The sequence below is a fragment of the Bradysia coprophila genome, unplaced genomic scaffold, assembly GCF_014529535.1.
Source record: "Bradysia coprophila strain Holo2 unplaced genomic scaffold, BU_Bcop_v1 contig_232, whole genome shotgun sequence".
NCBI lineage: Eukaryota > Metazoa > Arthropoda > Insecta > Diptera > Sciaridae > Bradysia > Bradysia coprophila.
This window is the reverse complement of record NW_023503493.1, coordinates 10,978,068-10,994,319: the sequence shown is the minus strand read 5'-3', so window position 1 is coordinate 10,994,319 and position 16,252 is coordinate 10,978,068. Positions and strand designations below refer to the sequence as shown.

Here is a 16,252-nt window from a genome sequence, read left to right as displayed (position 1 = left end):
ATTCCGGCTAGACAGAACGTTCCTAATGAAGTTAGTTACGTCTGAAGAATGATAATTGTTTGGTGTAGTAATATTTGGCACGAAAAACGGCAAATCATCATTCCAAATTGAATTAGTGCCACGAATTCACGTAGTAAATAAAGGAAAGAAATTAGGGAAACTGGAATAGTGTACAATTGTTAGCAGTGCAAACCGAGCAAACACAATTGAACCATAGGTATGCTGTCCCCGTTTTTAATTTACATGTTTTTCCCACTCTTCCGCTAGCATTGCATTGGTGTAACATACAGTAATGATGTAACATACAACGTAAAAACCAAATTTCATCTGTTTTGGGCCGTCTTGAGAGAGATTACGGCATCAATTTCAAGTGAACGAGTCGATGAAAAAGTGAGCCGAAAAATACATTTCAACGCTTACTGTATGAAGACGACGCTGTGTTAGAAAGACTTGCGTGAGAAAGACTTTGAATTTCGACCGCACTTACGGCGTGAATTCTCTTTCCTCTATTCTATGTCCCCTCTATAGATAGAGTACGATTCGCTGTTTCACTGAAAGATGTCGATGCAACAAAGCAAAATGACAACAGGAAAATAATTACTTTTTTACTCGACGGATTTTAGTCAAATAAAATTCCATGCACATGACCTCAGGACTCCTGAACAGTAATTAGTTTTTCAATCGGCCCGAATAATGACGTAAACGATTTTGAATGAAAAGACAGTGGAGGGTTGATACTTTTACCCTATGTTTACAATATCCAGAATCCATATTACCATTTTAAAACGCGGAATTTTCAACTGCAACTGAATTTTCTAATATAATTAAGCGCCGGAGGGTTCATTTGTGTGAACGAAGTTCATTCAACGAACACACACATTTCAATGCTTTCCGATATATATATATACGAAAGAACTTCAATTTCTACTTTTTTCCATTGATCCCGAGTGGAAATATTTTTCGAAGGAGTCGTCACAAAAATGGGCTTTGCCCAAAAAGGGACCGAGGTTTTGACGAAGTCCTATGTGGACTGACGGCAACGTTTAAATGTTTAATTAAAAGTTTCTTTTTAGACTAATAGATTTCAAACACTCAAGACGACTCATTTGAAAACATTTTTCCACAGGGGTAAGCCACTACATTCTCTTTGAATGGCAATGGACAATGTTACTGGTACAATTTGCTTTTTTTAATGCTGTCGATTTTATAAACAAACTAAAAAACCAAGTGAAATTCAGTGAATTTTCCAATTTAAATTTATAGCACAAAATATGAGAGGATTATGTACGCAATGTACATAAAAAGTCATTTACGCTTATAACAAGATTAACTCTGTGTTCAATTTTTTTTTTTCATGGTAAGAATTGTATGTAATTATTCGAACTCATACATGGTTTGAATGGTAATAATGCAAGTAAAATTGTGGCATTTAAAAGCGAAAATCGATTCGTTATAATGAAATAAATTTTTGATGCTCGGGCGGGATACATATTTTTATAATTAGATAGTCATTTAGCGTATAATAATGATAATTATAAGTCTAATTGTTTTTTTTTCCTATTCTGGTCGAAAAATGGAACAACGAAATTATTGGGAAAGAATTAACCACACCAATTTAATGCACTCATTATGTCCCGAAGATATTTAAGTGTGTCCTAATTACGTTTGCTCTAGGAACTGACACGTGTACTAAGTAACAACAAATGATAAAATTTACGACTTTGTGTTACAGCTGCACCTTTTCTGTATGAGGTGATACAGTTACAGTTCAAGACGTAGGTCAATAATCACACGAAAATGTGATCACTATCTACAAAACAAATAATACGACACTATGGTTGACAAGTCATTTAGATGCTTCTGCACCGAAAATCGTTCTTTTCATCAATTATCTCGACTTCGACTCGGACAAACAAATTTCACGCGAAATTTCGACTTTTCAACTTTTCCATCCTTGTGACGCAATAGGTATTTTCCTAACGCATGTTCTGGAATCGAATTAACTAAAGAAATCCTTTCAGCATTAGTTAGGAACAAAATGTTTCCTAAAAGACGTTGGAAACATACTACGAAGCCGCGGGGATAAAAAGTTGAAAAGTCCAGTTACCGTGTGAGTCCGAGGCAAAGCCTATGTCAACAATCACACGTAAACGTGTCTCTTCAACTTTTTATCCAGAATTTTTTGGATCAACAAACTTCAAAGGAAAACTCGTTATGTAACAAGAGATGAAAAACGTAGATGCTATTCTGCCGTGTCAAGCAAAAACATCGTAAGTCATTTTTGCGTAAGCTCTTGAGAGCTTTCGTAAGCTTCTGTGAGGTTTGAGTTTCTTTTGGATTCCATTGGAACATTCCATTGGACATCAAAAGAAGCTTGAAGCTCACAAAAGCTTTCAAAAGCTCTCAAAAGCTAATGCGAAAAGACATGCGATGTTTTTGCTTAACATGTCAGTATTGGCAGGCCATTCACCTGCAAATAGTCTTTGTAAAAGGAAAAATCCTATTGGCAGGCGCCTGCCAATAATCTCCGTAAAAGGGAAAACACTATTCGCAGGCAAGTTCGCCTGTCAATAGCATTTTGTATAAGGGAGATGCTTTTGGCAGGCGCCTGCCAATAGTCACTACGATGAAAAAATCCTGTTTTCTTCTGCAGTTTGTTGATTCATAAACTTGACCTCGTAATTGTGATGTAATAGGGTAATAACCCTAGGGAAACAAGTGACTCTAAAGGCTTTTTGAAGCTGTATTCGCGATGAAATAATTTGTTTTGTTTTTTTCTGCTTAAGTTGTAAGTAGGACAAATCACAATTCCTGCATGATTATTAAAGGAAACATTCAATTTGTGTGGCAAATTGTGAATATTTCGCCTTTCAGTTTTTCGACCTGATTTTTGTTTTAAAAAAAATGTAAATTACATCTGGAACATATAATTCCATCAAAGCGACACAGCACAAAGATTATAGTATACGAAAATTGCTATTTGATAAATAATGCGCAAATATATACAGCACAACATGCATAATGAAAAGCAACAAACTTGTTATTTAGTACCGCAACTCGAATACCATAAAATTACCTCGTTATAATTCAATTCAATATTTAAAAAAAACAGTCCACTGAACATGCAACAATATAACGGGGATAAAGGAAAAGTCTATCATTCCAACATCTGATTTACGTGTGTACACTACACAGTATGAAACCATATTCGTCTGACTTACAAAATCAATACTTTTTTTTCTGTGTTTCGGGCTCTTCAATATTTCAAAGCACAAATAAAATGAAAAGGACTTTGAGTGCTGTAACTCAAACAATATTCTGATCATTTTGTCGATAGCATTTAAACAAAAAACAAAACCGTAAAAATATAACGTCAAAGGATTCACAAAGTGTACCCCCCAGAAAAAGGCTTTAAATTATTTATTCAAAGTGGAAAATATAGGCCAAAGCTTGACAGACTTGAGTAGGATAAAGCAATAACCTTGATGGAATAACACACAAAAAATAGTGTATACCGAAAAACAATTTATTGTGGCTGACTTGCGTCATTTGTACAAATGAAACAACTGTTAAAATGTGAAAAGTGAAGGGTACTTTTTCGATCCACGTGAAATTCTAAGATTTGATTAAATTTTCAAAATTTAATGAACTTGAAATTTGATTCAATTTTTACTTCGATGAAATACATGAAATAGGATGTGATTCATTATGTTACTAACTTAGATTTATTTGCATCGCGTCTTATGAACCCTTAATAAAAAGTTTTCAATAGAATTGATACGCAGGTAACGATTGAGGTTAAATTAAGCTCTTCTTCAGATGACTAACACAACAATTTACGAAACAATCAAATAATCTATTCGTGCTGTTGTTTGAGCGTTTTATAATCTTTTATCAAAATCTACTACTTCATTAGAATCAACATACAGTTGCATATAAGAGAAAGTTTTAGTTTTTATCGGTTAGCTCATTCCGGTAGTAGTTTCTGTTTTCTGAAATGCGCTCGAATGTAGCTCCTTAGAATTGTATACAAACTGGAGCCACGCGGATCATTTGTTAAAGATTTCCTTTTTATGAAAATAAAGGAAATGAATGCTGTTTCCGCTGATCGCAGCTGTTAAACTTGACAGTGGAACAAAATGTAAATTTGAATTACATCTCTTTCGTGTCGTTATTGGTCCGTTCCAAGGTTATTGACAAAGCATCATAACAAATTATTGTTGACAAAATGTTTCCAAAAACTTTGAGGTTATGACTCTCGTTCGTCAAAAATCGTTTTTACATTTTGAAGGAATAGACCTATAAGTAACCAGAGTTATGACGGAGACGCTTTGAAAGGCAAATACAAAGCACTGCTCCTAGCATGAACATAGTAAATATTCGCAGGTTTGTCATGATATAGACGGTATCATCAGTCTACCTATTTTCAAATCACTAGAATATTCAATTTTCCTAAATCCCATGCATTTATGCAAAGGATTGAACAATAACAAAACTTGAATAGAGAAACATCGAATGTGTTAAACTCCGTATTTTTCTAAGTTCGTCCTTAACCGCATCCACAGAACAATCGACAAAATGTTGTCGGAATCGTATAATCAAGGTCAGCAATCTCAAACCAACCGCATACGGAAAGGCACTGTACGTTTCTGTGTGTTTGATCTAATACGTTCATATCATCAACTTTCTAATGACTTAATTTGCATAACGTTGCTGGAACGTTTTAATTACACGTAAATAAAGACCGTTCACCATCCATGGCAAAAGTGTCGTATATCTTTGAAGATAAACAGGTAAAATGGCAGAATAATTAAAATTGCAAACAGTGGATCCGAATTTAATGGCTGGTTCTCATAACTACATGGCATTAATTCCTGGTATTTTGTCCTCGTATCGAGCGTGTGTCTCGTTTTGCGACGTTAGCGATGAAAATTCCAGGATTATGTTAAATGGATGCAATTTGTTACTTTTTGCCAAGGTAAGAAGAGTCTGGTGGATCGGATTACTTGAAGAAGTTTCAGTGTTAAACTGTAGGAAGATAGATAAAAGAGAAAACCTTTCACACGTTTGAGTAGAGATGTTTCGTGTTTGTTAGTATGTTGATCGAAACTGATCCTGTTTTATTCTGTATTTTTTAGCTAAATCGATTACATTCGGATGGTATTTATTAGAAGCAAGAATTCGGGATTTTTAGGAAATTTTAAGGAATTTTGTGTAGTTCCTTAAAATAGTCTCTGTTTACACCACATAACTTCTCTGATCTGCGGATAAGGGCTCACTGATTTTTCACCTACCAAAAAAAGCGTTGCAAACTTGCAGAATGCAGAACCTTTGATACGTGAAGCAGTTAAAACCTTTTGCATGTCATCTGTTGTCGACATCGATTTGATCTTATATAGGAAACTTTTGGTCAAAACTAATGAAGTAAAAGATTTTGTGTGAAACGTGATATGCTTCAACGACTACGAAACTCATACACGAAAGGAATTTCGAAAACCGAGAAATTTTGAGGGATTCTTTTGTATTTCGACTGACTTAAATTGGTGCTATTTATTCCGGGACTTTTTTTTATCAATCTTTCAGGTCATAACGCATCTGCGAAGTTAGTTAATAATCGCGCACATAAAACATATGAATTTGATACGTTCATTTGTTTGGCCTTTTCTCGTGGTCCTAATAAAAGGCAAACAATTTTCTCTAATGCTGCCATACTCTAAAATATTAATCCGAATACATGTATCGAATTACGTTAATGCCTACGACCATAGATAACCACACAATATAATCGTCTAATATGATTGTGTGCTAACATTCCGAACGGAAAAACATACAAAAAAACAAATATTAAATAAATCGATCGAAACGAAATAAAAATATCTTTCCGTTATCTCTTCTACATTAATAATAATCGAATTATGATGACGTTGAACGTCCAATCATTTGTATATCTACATCATAATACGCGTCACATCGTTATTCAAACGATGAAGTTATTCAAAAGGACTCTGATGCCCTGGTAGTAGTTTCTGTTTTTTTTTATTAATTTATTAGAATGACGCAAAGACATCAAAACTAATTACGAATTCGAAATCGAATGGTATAGTGACCTTCGTCGCATATTTTACAAATTCGGTAAATTGAACATGAAAGGTTAAGTGAAAGTTTGGGTGTTAGACTTGAAGGCACATAAGGCCACAAACAATAATAAACCCGATGCTCTTTTGTTTGGATTGGCATAACTGATAGACAGCTGAATTGAGTACAAGTGTTACAACAACCTTCGATTAACATCATTTTTATAGATAGAAGTGGATCAGATCCAAGGGGTAAACGACACCGAAACGGGTGTGACATCAATCCTTGTGTTTTTATTATGACAAGTAGGAAATGTACGCGTTCATCGATTTGAAAATTACATCAAACGTCCAATGCTGCGATTAAATTGCGTCTTTTCGGGATCTCATATATTCTTGTCTATATATCCAACGAACACGAAAAGTAATTATGTTCGCTGTAAGACCTCCCTTAAACGATACTATGATCATCATGATAAATAAAGAGGCACCCATAAGCTTTATTCCCGTCACAGTTGATCATAGCACTGAACCAAGCACTAGAACAGAACAGAATTTTCAAGAAGTAGCATTTTTCAAAAATGAAAGGCGAAATGACCGTTAAAGAATCTGTTCTAGTGCTTTGTTCAGTACTATGAGTTGATAAATTTAACAGATGCCAGTTAAATGTTTTCGAGTTTTACAATCTATATTCGGTGCTAACTTTCCTAGATTTTAAGGTCAAGTCGTGATCATACAAGCTCTGAATTTTCGTTTTTTATTTATGCTTTTACAGTTAATGTCAACCGAATTTGTGTCGAAGCTTACTTCAGCTGTTTTACCACCAGGTTCACATATGATCTGGGTTCTACCACGCATGTGAGAGTGACAATGAAACCATATAAAGAGCTATAAGACAGTAGGTTAGTATGAGAGGACCAACTGGTGTAACAACTGAAGCAAATTTAAACGCAAATTCGGTTGGCGTTAGCTGTATTTAAAAAAAAAATATTTTCTGTTTAGAGTTAGTATTATTACATTACCACCGGGTAATCTACACTTGTTTTAAGACCTAGCGATTGTAGTCCTAGTTGACAAAATGAAGGTTTTAATGAAGAATGAAATTTAAAAATAAAATTTTCATTGGAAGACCCGGTTCCTGACAACTGTCAAGTAACATTTTGAATTTTCGACTTGTCAGGAATACTAAACCTGATAACGACAATTGTATTCTAAATTGTATTCGTCATTTAAAATATCTGCATTTTGACAACAAGTTTCTCAACGATGTGTGACAGGTTAGTTAAGGTCTTCCTAGGACTCAAAAGAAAGTCGTTCAACAAATGGTTTTCGTATCGGGAAAAGCAAAATCTAATGATGAGTTCAGTTTAATGCAATAATATGGCATAGTTTTCAAGGCTTACTTATCAGGTACTCAAAATATCGTGGAACTAACTTACGATTTTAGACAGATACATAAAAGTTACATTACTGCCTTTTCCATCGACCGCTTTTTAATTACTAAACAGTGAGATGATCAACGCTCTCGTCGTTTTTCGTTTCGAATGATATTTTAACAAGGACACAAATTTTAATTCCTTTGCTTGTTGGTTGATGGACAGAGGACATCGTTGGATAAATGTAGCAAACAAAAGCTTTCAGTTTAATTCGTAGTAGCTTAATCATGCCAGCTGTGCATACACACTAACAATAACATCACATCATGCAAAACAAAGAGAAAAAAAAGGAAAAGTTGTACATGAAAAAGTTGGTTGGATGTATGAATATATTTGTACAGTACTCAAAATGTATTTGATGTGTTGCTCTATTTAATTTTCTCCGTTTAATATTAGGATGAAAATGTCGCGTGTTTGTGTGTACTTTTTATTTCGTTCTGTTTATTATTACGAGTTTATTGTCAGTTGTATAAAATGTACTACACTTTATGTGTATGTATATAATATCTACCATTCATCGTCTATTTTCATTTTTTCTTCTTTTTTTTTTGCTTTACTTTTTTGGTTTTAATACTACAATTGGTATTCATACTTAATTTTTCCTCTTCGGTAAAAAAAATATTTTTCAGAAAAAATTACATTGATTTGGCCAATTACTGTGTGTCCGGGAAATATTTTCTTTTAGTGTAAATGGAAGATATAATGTAAGCTTTCAGGCTACGACTTAAAACTGTCAACAATATACGAAAATAAAACTTTTTATCACCTTTAAAGGACGACGTGGTGTCAATCGATGTGTGTAAGTAACATTCATATCAAGATCTGGTAGTGAAGACCGGCAATGTATTTGTCAAAACTAATGAAGTCGGTACCACTCAAGAACAAAAAGATTTTCAAGTTTTTCCCTAAGTATGACATCTCTCAATTATAACTAGATAACAAGATGGCATATAGTACGTAAGAGTACTTCAAAGTCGTGTCAACAGGTTATGGGCACAATGCATTATGGTGATTAGTTAGCATGACAGCTAAGAATTGTAAAAAGTTATTTCTGTGTGGAAACTCTAACTTATTTCGGTGGAAATTTCGAACGTAGATCTCCAAAACAGACTTAAGTTCCATCCATGATTACCGACGTAAATGAAATTTTATCGAAGTAGAATCTCAACAATTATTCGAAGGAGATAACTTCGAAAACTGACGTGAATTTTATTGGAAGCTAGGGTCTTTAACAATGGTTTTTAATTCTGTCTGAATAAGTCCCCATAGAAATATTATTTCTGCGGAAACATTTCCTTAAATTTTGCCATTTTTCTCTAACTTTCTTTTTGGAAAAATTTAGGAAAATATGAAAAACTTGACAAAGTTTGGAAAAGTTTAGGAAAAAGTTTTTTTTTTAATAATCCCTACACTTCTCGGACATTTAGACATTATTTTCAGCAGTAGTATTATTTAACTTATGCCACTTATGCTCCGCTAAGCACCAAGCTAATAACAATAATTTTGGTTCATACAAATCGCTTCAAAAGAGGATTCGTTCACCATCAGCCGACAATCGAACAATTTGTCCACAGGATCGTTTAAATTAATTGTAGCCCGCCACTTATTTATGCAAGTCCAAAAAATCGATTGACGTCCATTTTTTATAGCCACGAACAAATGAACATGGTAATTTAGAAAATTACCTCGGGGATTAGCTTAGCCCTTCAAATTGTTTAATGTCAAATTGTTTCGTTAGTCTTCAATATATTCAGTAATACCACGACTTATTCCACTTGAATGACTGTGAATATTTTCTAAGAATGTCAATTAAGCACCACTAATAGCCTGTTGCATGTCTTACAAGTAAATACCTTCCATTTGAAATGTGATATCTTAAAGCTCAACAAAAGATTGGAGAAAAGAATACTCGGTAGTGTTTTGTTCGTTCAAATTAGGCTTATAAAGGAATTACTGAACTTAAGTCAATTGTTCAAATTAAAAACAAAAATAAGAATCAACTTCAAAGTAGAATTCGCTTGGCTGTGTGTACAAATCAAACTCAAAATCCAACGTATAATAATAGCCTTCTGTCTACGGTATTTAAATGTATAAAATTGTATAATATACGTGGTGGATGTTCAACTTTAATTTTGTTTGCATTTGTTTGAATGAAAAATATTGATTTAAAGTATTGTTTGATGATTTTTGTGTGTTTAAATTTTAAAATTTGTCTGGCATTCAATTTCCGGTTTTCAAAGTTTATGTGGCGAAGAAGTTGTAGATATTTCAAGAGAAGGAGGATTAGGTGGATTGATTATACTTTGTTTTGTTGCAATTTCGAATGTGTTTTATGCTTGGCCCCCAGTAAAAGTGAGAGTCTCTAAAGTGCAAAAATTTATATCTCCGAACTTTGCATTCATAGGATGAGATATCCTGTTGTGTATTCCTACATTTCACAAATATTCCAATATTCTCTCGAAATTCTATGAAATTCACGAAATTTCAGGAAGTCCGGTATCTTTGCCCAAAAAATAGGCCGTGGTTAGATTTTAATAGGGATTTATTATTAAGCAGGGGCTGGACACGAAAATATCTTTGAACAAAAATTGCAGAAAAATTTGAGTATTATAAGAAAACATTTTCTTGCAAGTCTCTGATGTTTCAGTGGCCTGACGTCTTATCATCAGGCAATATTGTCAAACTCAATCAAACTGAAACAGTGTATTTGTGGCTATTTCAGATATAGAAATTAATGTAATTTGTGATTTAGGAAATTAAGATGGGAAAGGATATCCTTACATAAGAGTGTTCATTGGACGAATTACTTCTATTGACGTACTTAAAGTTTATGGAGTAGTCAGCAATGTAACAATAAAGTTTCATCTATTCGGAATCTTACCTTACCACAATCAACGTTGCCCAAAACTTATACCGAAAAAGTATAATTAATCCACATTTTATGTATAAGTATACGTGTGACAGAAAAATCGATAATTTGGTAATTTAATTAACAAAAAAAAAACAAAATAAATCGAATTGGGCATTACGAAAATTATATGGCAAATCGCTTCATAATTAAGAACATTCGCTCTCATTACATATGATTATGTAATAGAGCTATACTGTATTTGGGTAAATTATAAAACATTCCGTTTAATTGATCCTCGTTGCTTGTTTTAGTTTTAGTTTTTGCTGTCATTTCCACTCGAAACGAAGCTAATTGTTCAGAATTTCCGGGGAAAGCCTCAAAATTTCCTAACATTGTGAGAATAATTTATGTACCAAACTAGCAAAGATGTGGTAAAATAGCGCATCCCATACACACTTGGTGAATTGTTAGGAAATAGGAACTAAGGAAATAAAATCGAGATAATTCCACACGACCTGTGATAGAAATTAAAAATTAAATTCAAGAATTTAGAACTTTGTCGAAGCAGTTGTTTAACACGGTTCTGGGCTTACCAGAAAAAAATCACAAGAGATTCTAATATTCAAACGGTATTTTATGTGGAATTACCGTTATATTCCATCTGACCTAAGTAGAATGCCTCCAATTATTTCGCGTATTTCCAACGTCGTTTTTTTGAGAATGAGAGGTTTCTAGCACGAACCACAAAAAAGCATGTTAGCATACATTGGGAAAATTACTGTTTTGGTATCCCAAAATGTTTATTATTGGAATGTGAGTTTTTCTGAACGGTGAATGTTACTCCTTTATTTTCTCACACTGAGGAATTTTTAAGAAATTTTTCTTCCCGGAAATATATCTGAATAACAAACAAGCCTCAACTTGAAATATCTTTTGATTTTTCTATGAAACATTCAAAGATGGGCAATCGTCCTTTGTAAAAAAAATGCACAAAAAATATGAATAAAAAAATCGATCAATTAACATCATTAAATCAATTTCTTTTCTATCTGCCAGTCATCAATTCCAAAAAAGTAACAAACTATTTAATTCATTGAATCATCTATGAAGTTAACTAAACTGGTGGTTATTGTAATAAAATATTATTTAGAATAAAAAGAAATGTCGTTCTCATAAACTCACTAATGAATTCTAAGGTTTTAAATAAAACGGAAGGAGAAAATTAATGAAAATTATAAATTAAAACGCGAGCGTTATCATGATATATAATGAAGATACTGCTGGCTTTTTTTTGGTGTATATAATAGTTTAAAGAAATATGGAAAATGAAAAGAAAAAAAAGAACCAAAAAAGTTGTTTTTTATTACTTGGAAAAAGTCTTACATCTTTTTGCTTTTTCTTTCGCCCATATTGCGGCTGAAAATATTTAAAGTTTTATGGGTTATTAGAGAAGAACTAAAAACTAAAAGGAAAATGTTTTCAGTATGAAACGAACAAAATAAATAGATTTCAATAGGGTAAAACTACCAAATACGAGCAGCGGCTGTATAGGAACTCCATTCAATTTTCTTTTGTTCGAACGAACAAAATGAAAATACAGTAGAGAGAAGAGCTGATTTATGAGAATTTGGAAACAATTCCGAATAGTTCGGAAACAATTCCGAATAGTTCGGAAACAATTCCGAATAGTTCGAAAACAATTCCGAATAGTTCGGAAACAATTCCGAATAGTTCGGAAACAATTCCGAATAGTTCGGAAACAATTCCGAAGAACAATCTCAGATTTTTTTATGATTATTCGGAATTTTGCAGAATTAAAAATCACGAAAATAGGCCCTGGTAGAGGGCTCGTATTACAAGAGGTGATCATATTGGATAGTTTTACCCTATAACATAAAAAAGGTCAAAGTTCAAAAAGTGTAGATACGATGGAAAGTACTCTTATAATTAAAGGGAAATCGGTTTTTTATTAGAACTAGGATAACGATTTTTTTGTGGTTACAAATAATGATGTATTAAGTTGTTAAATTAATAATTTTTTCGGTGATATTAGACTTGTCAATGTATAATATTTATTGTGGCCAAATTGTTTGTAGATTTTTTAGAAAATTCATTTTCTTTCGCTTTATATTTTACGTTCTAAATAAACATTTTCATTTAAAAGCATTTTATTCACATCAATATTTATAAATTAAAAAAAAGTATTACATTAATTTGACGTATAATATATATAAATATGGTTAAATGGTTATAACGTTTTGGTTAAATAATTTTATGTGAAATAATTTATGAAAAAAACAACATTGATTTCTAATATAAACAAATCGATGAAAGTAAAAGAAAACCCAAAATTAATTACACAGAGGAAAATTTATTGGAATAGTTTAATGCACACTTTAACGTATCAATTTTCTAGTAACTGGTATCAATGAACATTTATATCGCTCGAATGCACCAATAAGCCGAGTAAAAATTCGTGGTTTTCTGCAGTTTTTTAATGTCATTTCAGTCAAGGGTGTAACTGCATCAGTCTCCAGTAGTCGGCCACCTATTGTTCTTTCAATGATAAACTTTTTTTATGAACGAAAGAACAATAGTTGTACGACTACTGGCTGATACATGTTCAGAGACTGGTGCCCATGGCTATCGAAACAAATGCACATTGAATTTAAAATAACAGGTGTTTGGTGCACTGTCGTTACAGAGTGGCCTAATAAAAAGAGTCTAGTGCAAATGAAACGTTTTTGGCAACGGGATTAAGGGATTCTTTCGAAAACGGTCTATAAGAGTTCTGACGGATCTTATCCAGGGATATTTTATGTATGTCTTGATTGTACTTGATCCCTAGATCTGAAAACCGGTTTCAGAGGTTCTTCAAAACCTGTTACACTCCTGATAAGAATCTATTTTTCTATTTTCCACTTTTGAAGACGGACCAGTGCAACCTAAGAGGCTGTGAAGTACCTTTGAAACCGACTTTTGATCCAGGGACCTAGTCATATAAAACTTCCCTCGAAAAATTCGGTTCAATGCCATCCAGAACGTTTTTAAAAGAATCCATTCTTCAGTAAAATAAAAGTTTCATTTTGGTTACAATTTGCTAGAGACGCTCAGGTCCGAAAATATAACCCAATCTTCAAACTCTAACATTTTCCTGAAGAAAATGTGATAAATTTTTTTATTAATTTTTATAAACCTAAATTTCTATCATAAAATGAAACAAATTCCACCCATGGAGTGGCAACTATTCTTAAAAATCTTATCGTTTTTTTAAGCACTCTATGGGTGCTGTACTTCTTGAATTTAGTTTATTTAGTTCTTTAAGTAAACGAAATTTCAGCAACAGTCGTGTATGCTGACAGAGTACAGGCACTCCCTACCATATAAATTAAGATATAATATTACCGAACAATACCACTAAGCGCGTTAAACACTCGTGCTAGTTTTGCATTAATTTCATTGGTCATTTGTGTTGTGTTATTCTACGTAAAATTGGTACCTGTTTGTAACGCACATAGTAGTAGCGATATGCTCGGTAATATATTCTCAACGATAAAATTTACTTCGAAAAACCATCAAAGTTTCTTCATAGCAATCCTTTACATGTACTGTACACTAACAACACTATTTAGATTGCCAAATCATTACTGGCATCGAAAATTGTTATTTTTTTTTACTTTTTCGGAAATTATGTGCGTTAAAATATTTCCAATAAATTTTCCGAACCAAGGCAACACACACGCAGACACATTTAATGGTTAAGAATATTAAAATACACGAAATTTATGTAGACTGGGTTTTATTGATTAGACTGATTTAAGTAAATTTGAAGAAAAAAATAGCTTTTATGGTGGGGGAGCGACAATAATTATTATTTATAAATGTATGTACACAGCATGTATCCAAAAACGCTAAAAGTTGGTTAGTAAAATGGCTGACCATAATGTATAATGCATATTTGCCACATGGGAATAATGTTATCATGTAATCGTATGAGGTACGGGCATTTTACAGCAACAACAGTATAGCACATATATACGAGGCAGCTGGGTAAAATAAATGAATTTTCCGCAAAAGGAGATTTCGTTCCGAATTCTCCGAAGAGAAAAATTATGTATTTCCAGCAGCTGCATTACTAGCCATTTTAATGCAGAATGTGAGAATGTTACAATTCACATACATGTTTCGGACATTCAGACTGAAAAAATTGTTGAGATAGGATGTGAACATTGTGTCAAAATATGTCCTTGAGATAAATAGAGGATAAATGTAGCAGCTCAAGTCGGGTGAAATTGGAGCAACACGTATAGTTGCTTTCTTTCAAAGAAGCCACAGTGTTGCATTTGAGAACACTTTCGTAAAACGTCAATTGTCTAAGAAATCGCGGTAGTTCGTGAAACGACTGCTGCTGGTTTTAAAGTTGTGCAATTGAAATCAAAGATATCGATAAATCGAAAAGTTTCAACGAATTTTTGGCCAACGTGGCTTTGCGTGTTTGTTTGCTATTTTAGTAAGGATGCGTACAATTATTAAAGATTTTTTTCGCTAAATGTACGGTTAGAGTTCATGTTGAAGCAATCATTGCTCGAAAATTGAATGTGCAAGATGTGGAGAAATAAAATGGAAATGTGAGACAGGTGGTAGTCATCTTTAGCTCGGGATAGTCTTGAGCTTAATACCATTGTCTAGTTGATCCTTCAAGTTCGAGTATATAAACAAAAGAATTGGTAAACATACAAATTGAATAGAGAAATGTCTTTCTATTCAAACGGTAAATGATCCATAATATGTTCCTTCCTGAGGGTCATTTTTTTTGTTATCTTTAATTCCTCGTCTTTTTTTCCTTCTTCCTTCTATTGTGTGTACTCGCTACATGCGCAAACATTCCCCATTCAATTTGCAGTCCCTAAAGATTAGGCCGCAAATTGTTGTTGTAATTTCTTTATTGACCGCTCCATATGCTCAACATCATTACAACACACTTATACCTACGGTAAATATGTATCCCAAACAATAAATTAATATCCCAATCCGAAAGAGAAGAAAATAACGTCTGAATCCTTCAATTCCCACAGCCTTTAAATATGCAATCGCATAGGAAATGAGTAGAATATCCTCAATTCTTTGTACAAAAAACATTAGCTGTATACGCACAGCATAATGAAGAACGAGAGCGCAAAAAAGAGAGGAAAAAAAAACGAAAATAATATCCCGTTGTAAAGGAAATATCATTTTATAATAAAATGCTGGAGGTTTTATGATGACACGAGAAAACCTTTTCTTTCCTCTTTTCCATGCCACATGTACCATCCCTTCTTTTTTCCCTTCTATCCCTCGCTCTACTGCATTCATCCCGTATACAATATCGAAATTCAATGAATTTTCTAGGCTACCCATATTCTGTCGTGTCATATACTTGTGCTATTCACAAATATACTATTCCAATCGGTCCGTATATTTACCGCATCCACATTACATTTGTGTATACGGAATCTTAGGTTCTATTTTTCCACCAAACATCCGGAGTCGATATGCATGAAATTATTTTGTTAAAGTAAAATGTGTGTCGCAGAACAGGATGAGACATTTCAATGTTAAATAGAAAGTGTTTTGCATGGACAAGGATATATAACAGCTGTTTGAGTTACATTCCGGTTTCCATGGTATCTGCAGAAATAATTTTTTTGTGCTTGGAATTGTAACTTGAATAAAATAACGACCGGTAATGCAAAAATAGGGAAACAAGCTTCCTTTCAAATGTTAAGTTAAGCGAATGTTTCAGTTAGAACAAAATGCAAGGAAAAACAAAGTTACTTTCAAAATAAACATATGTTACGCGACATACTTATGTAAATATAAATAGTCGTTTCGAAGCAACGCAGGCGATTTTG

General features: G+C 33.2%; 1 protein-coding gene across 44 annotated transcripts in view; it reads right to left on the bottom strand.

The window, feature by feature from the left end:
* Window positions 1-16,252, bottom strand: part of LOC119076578 (sodium channel protein para) — a 107,505-nt gene that overhangs the window by 55,951 nt on the left and 35,302 nt on the right. For 35 of the 44 annotated variants that reach the window (XM_037183374.1, XM_037183373.1, XM_037183383.1 and 32 more), the window contains exon 6: window positions 11,745-11,777. The exons of the other annotated variants lie outside the window; for them this stretch is intronic. In XM_037183374.1, the coding sequence (XP_037039269.1) occupies window positions 11,745-11,777 (33 nt within the window). The remainder of the gene's footprint in view (window positions 1-11,744; window positions 11,778-16,252) is intronic. 44 annotated transcript variants of the gene reach the window in all.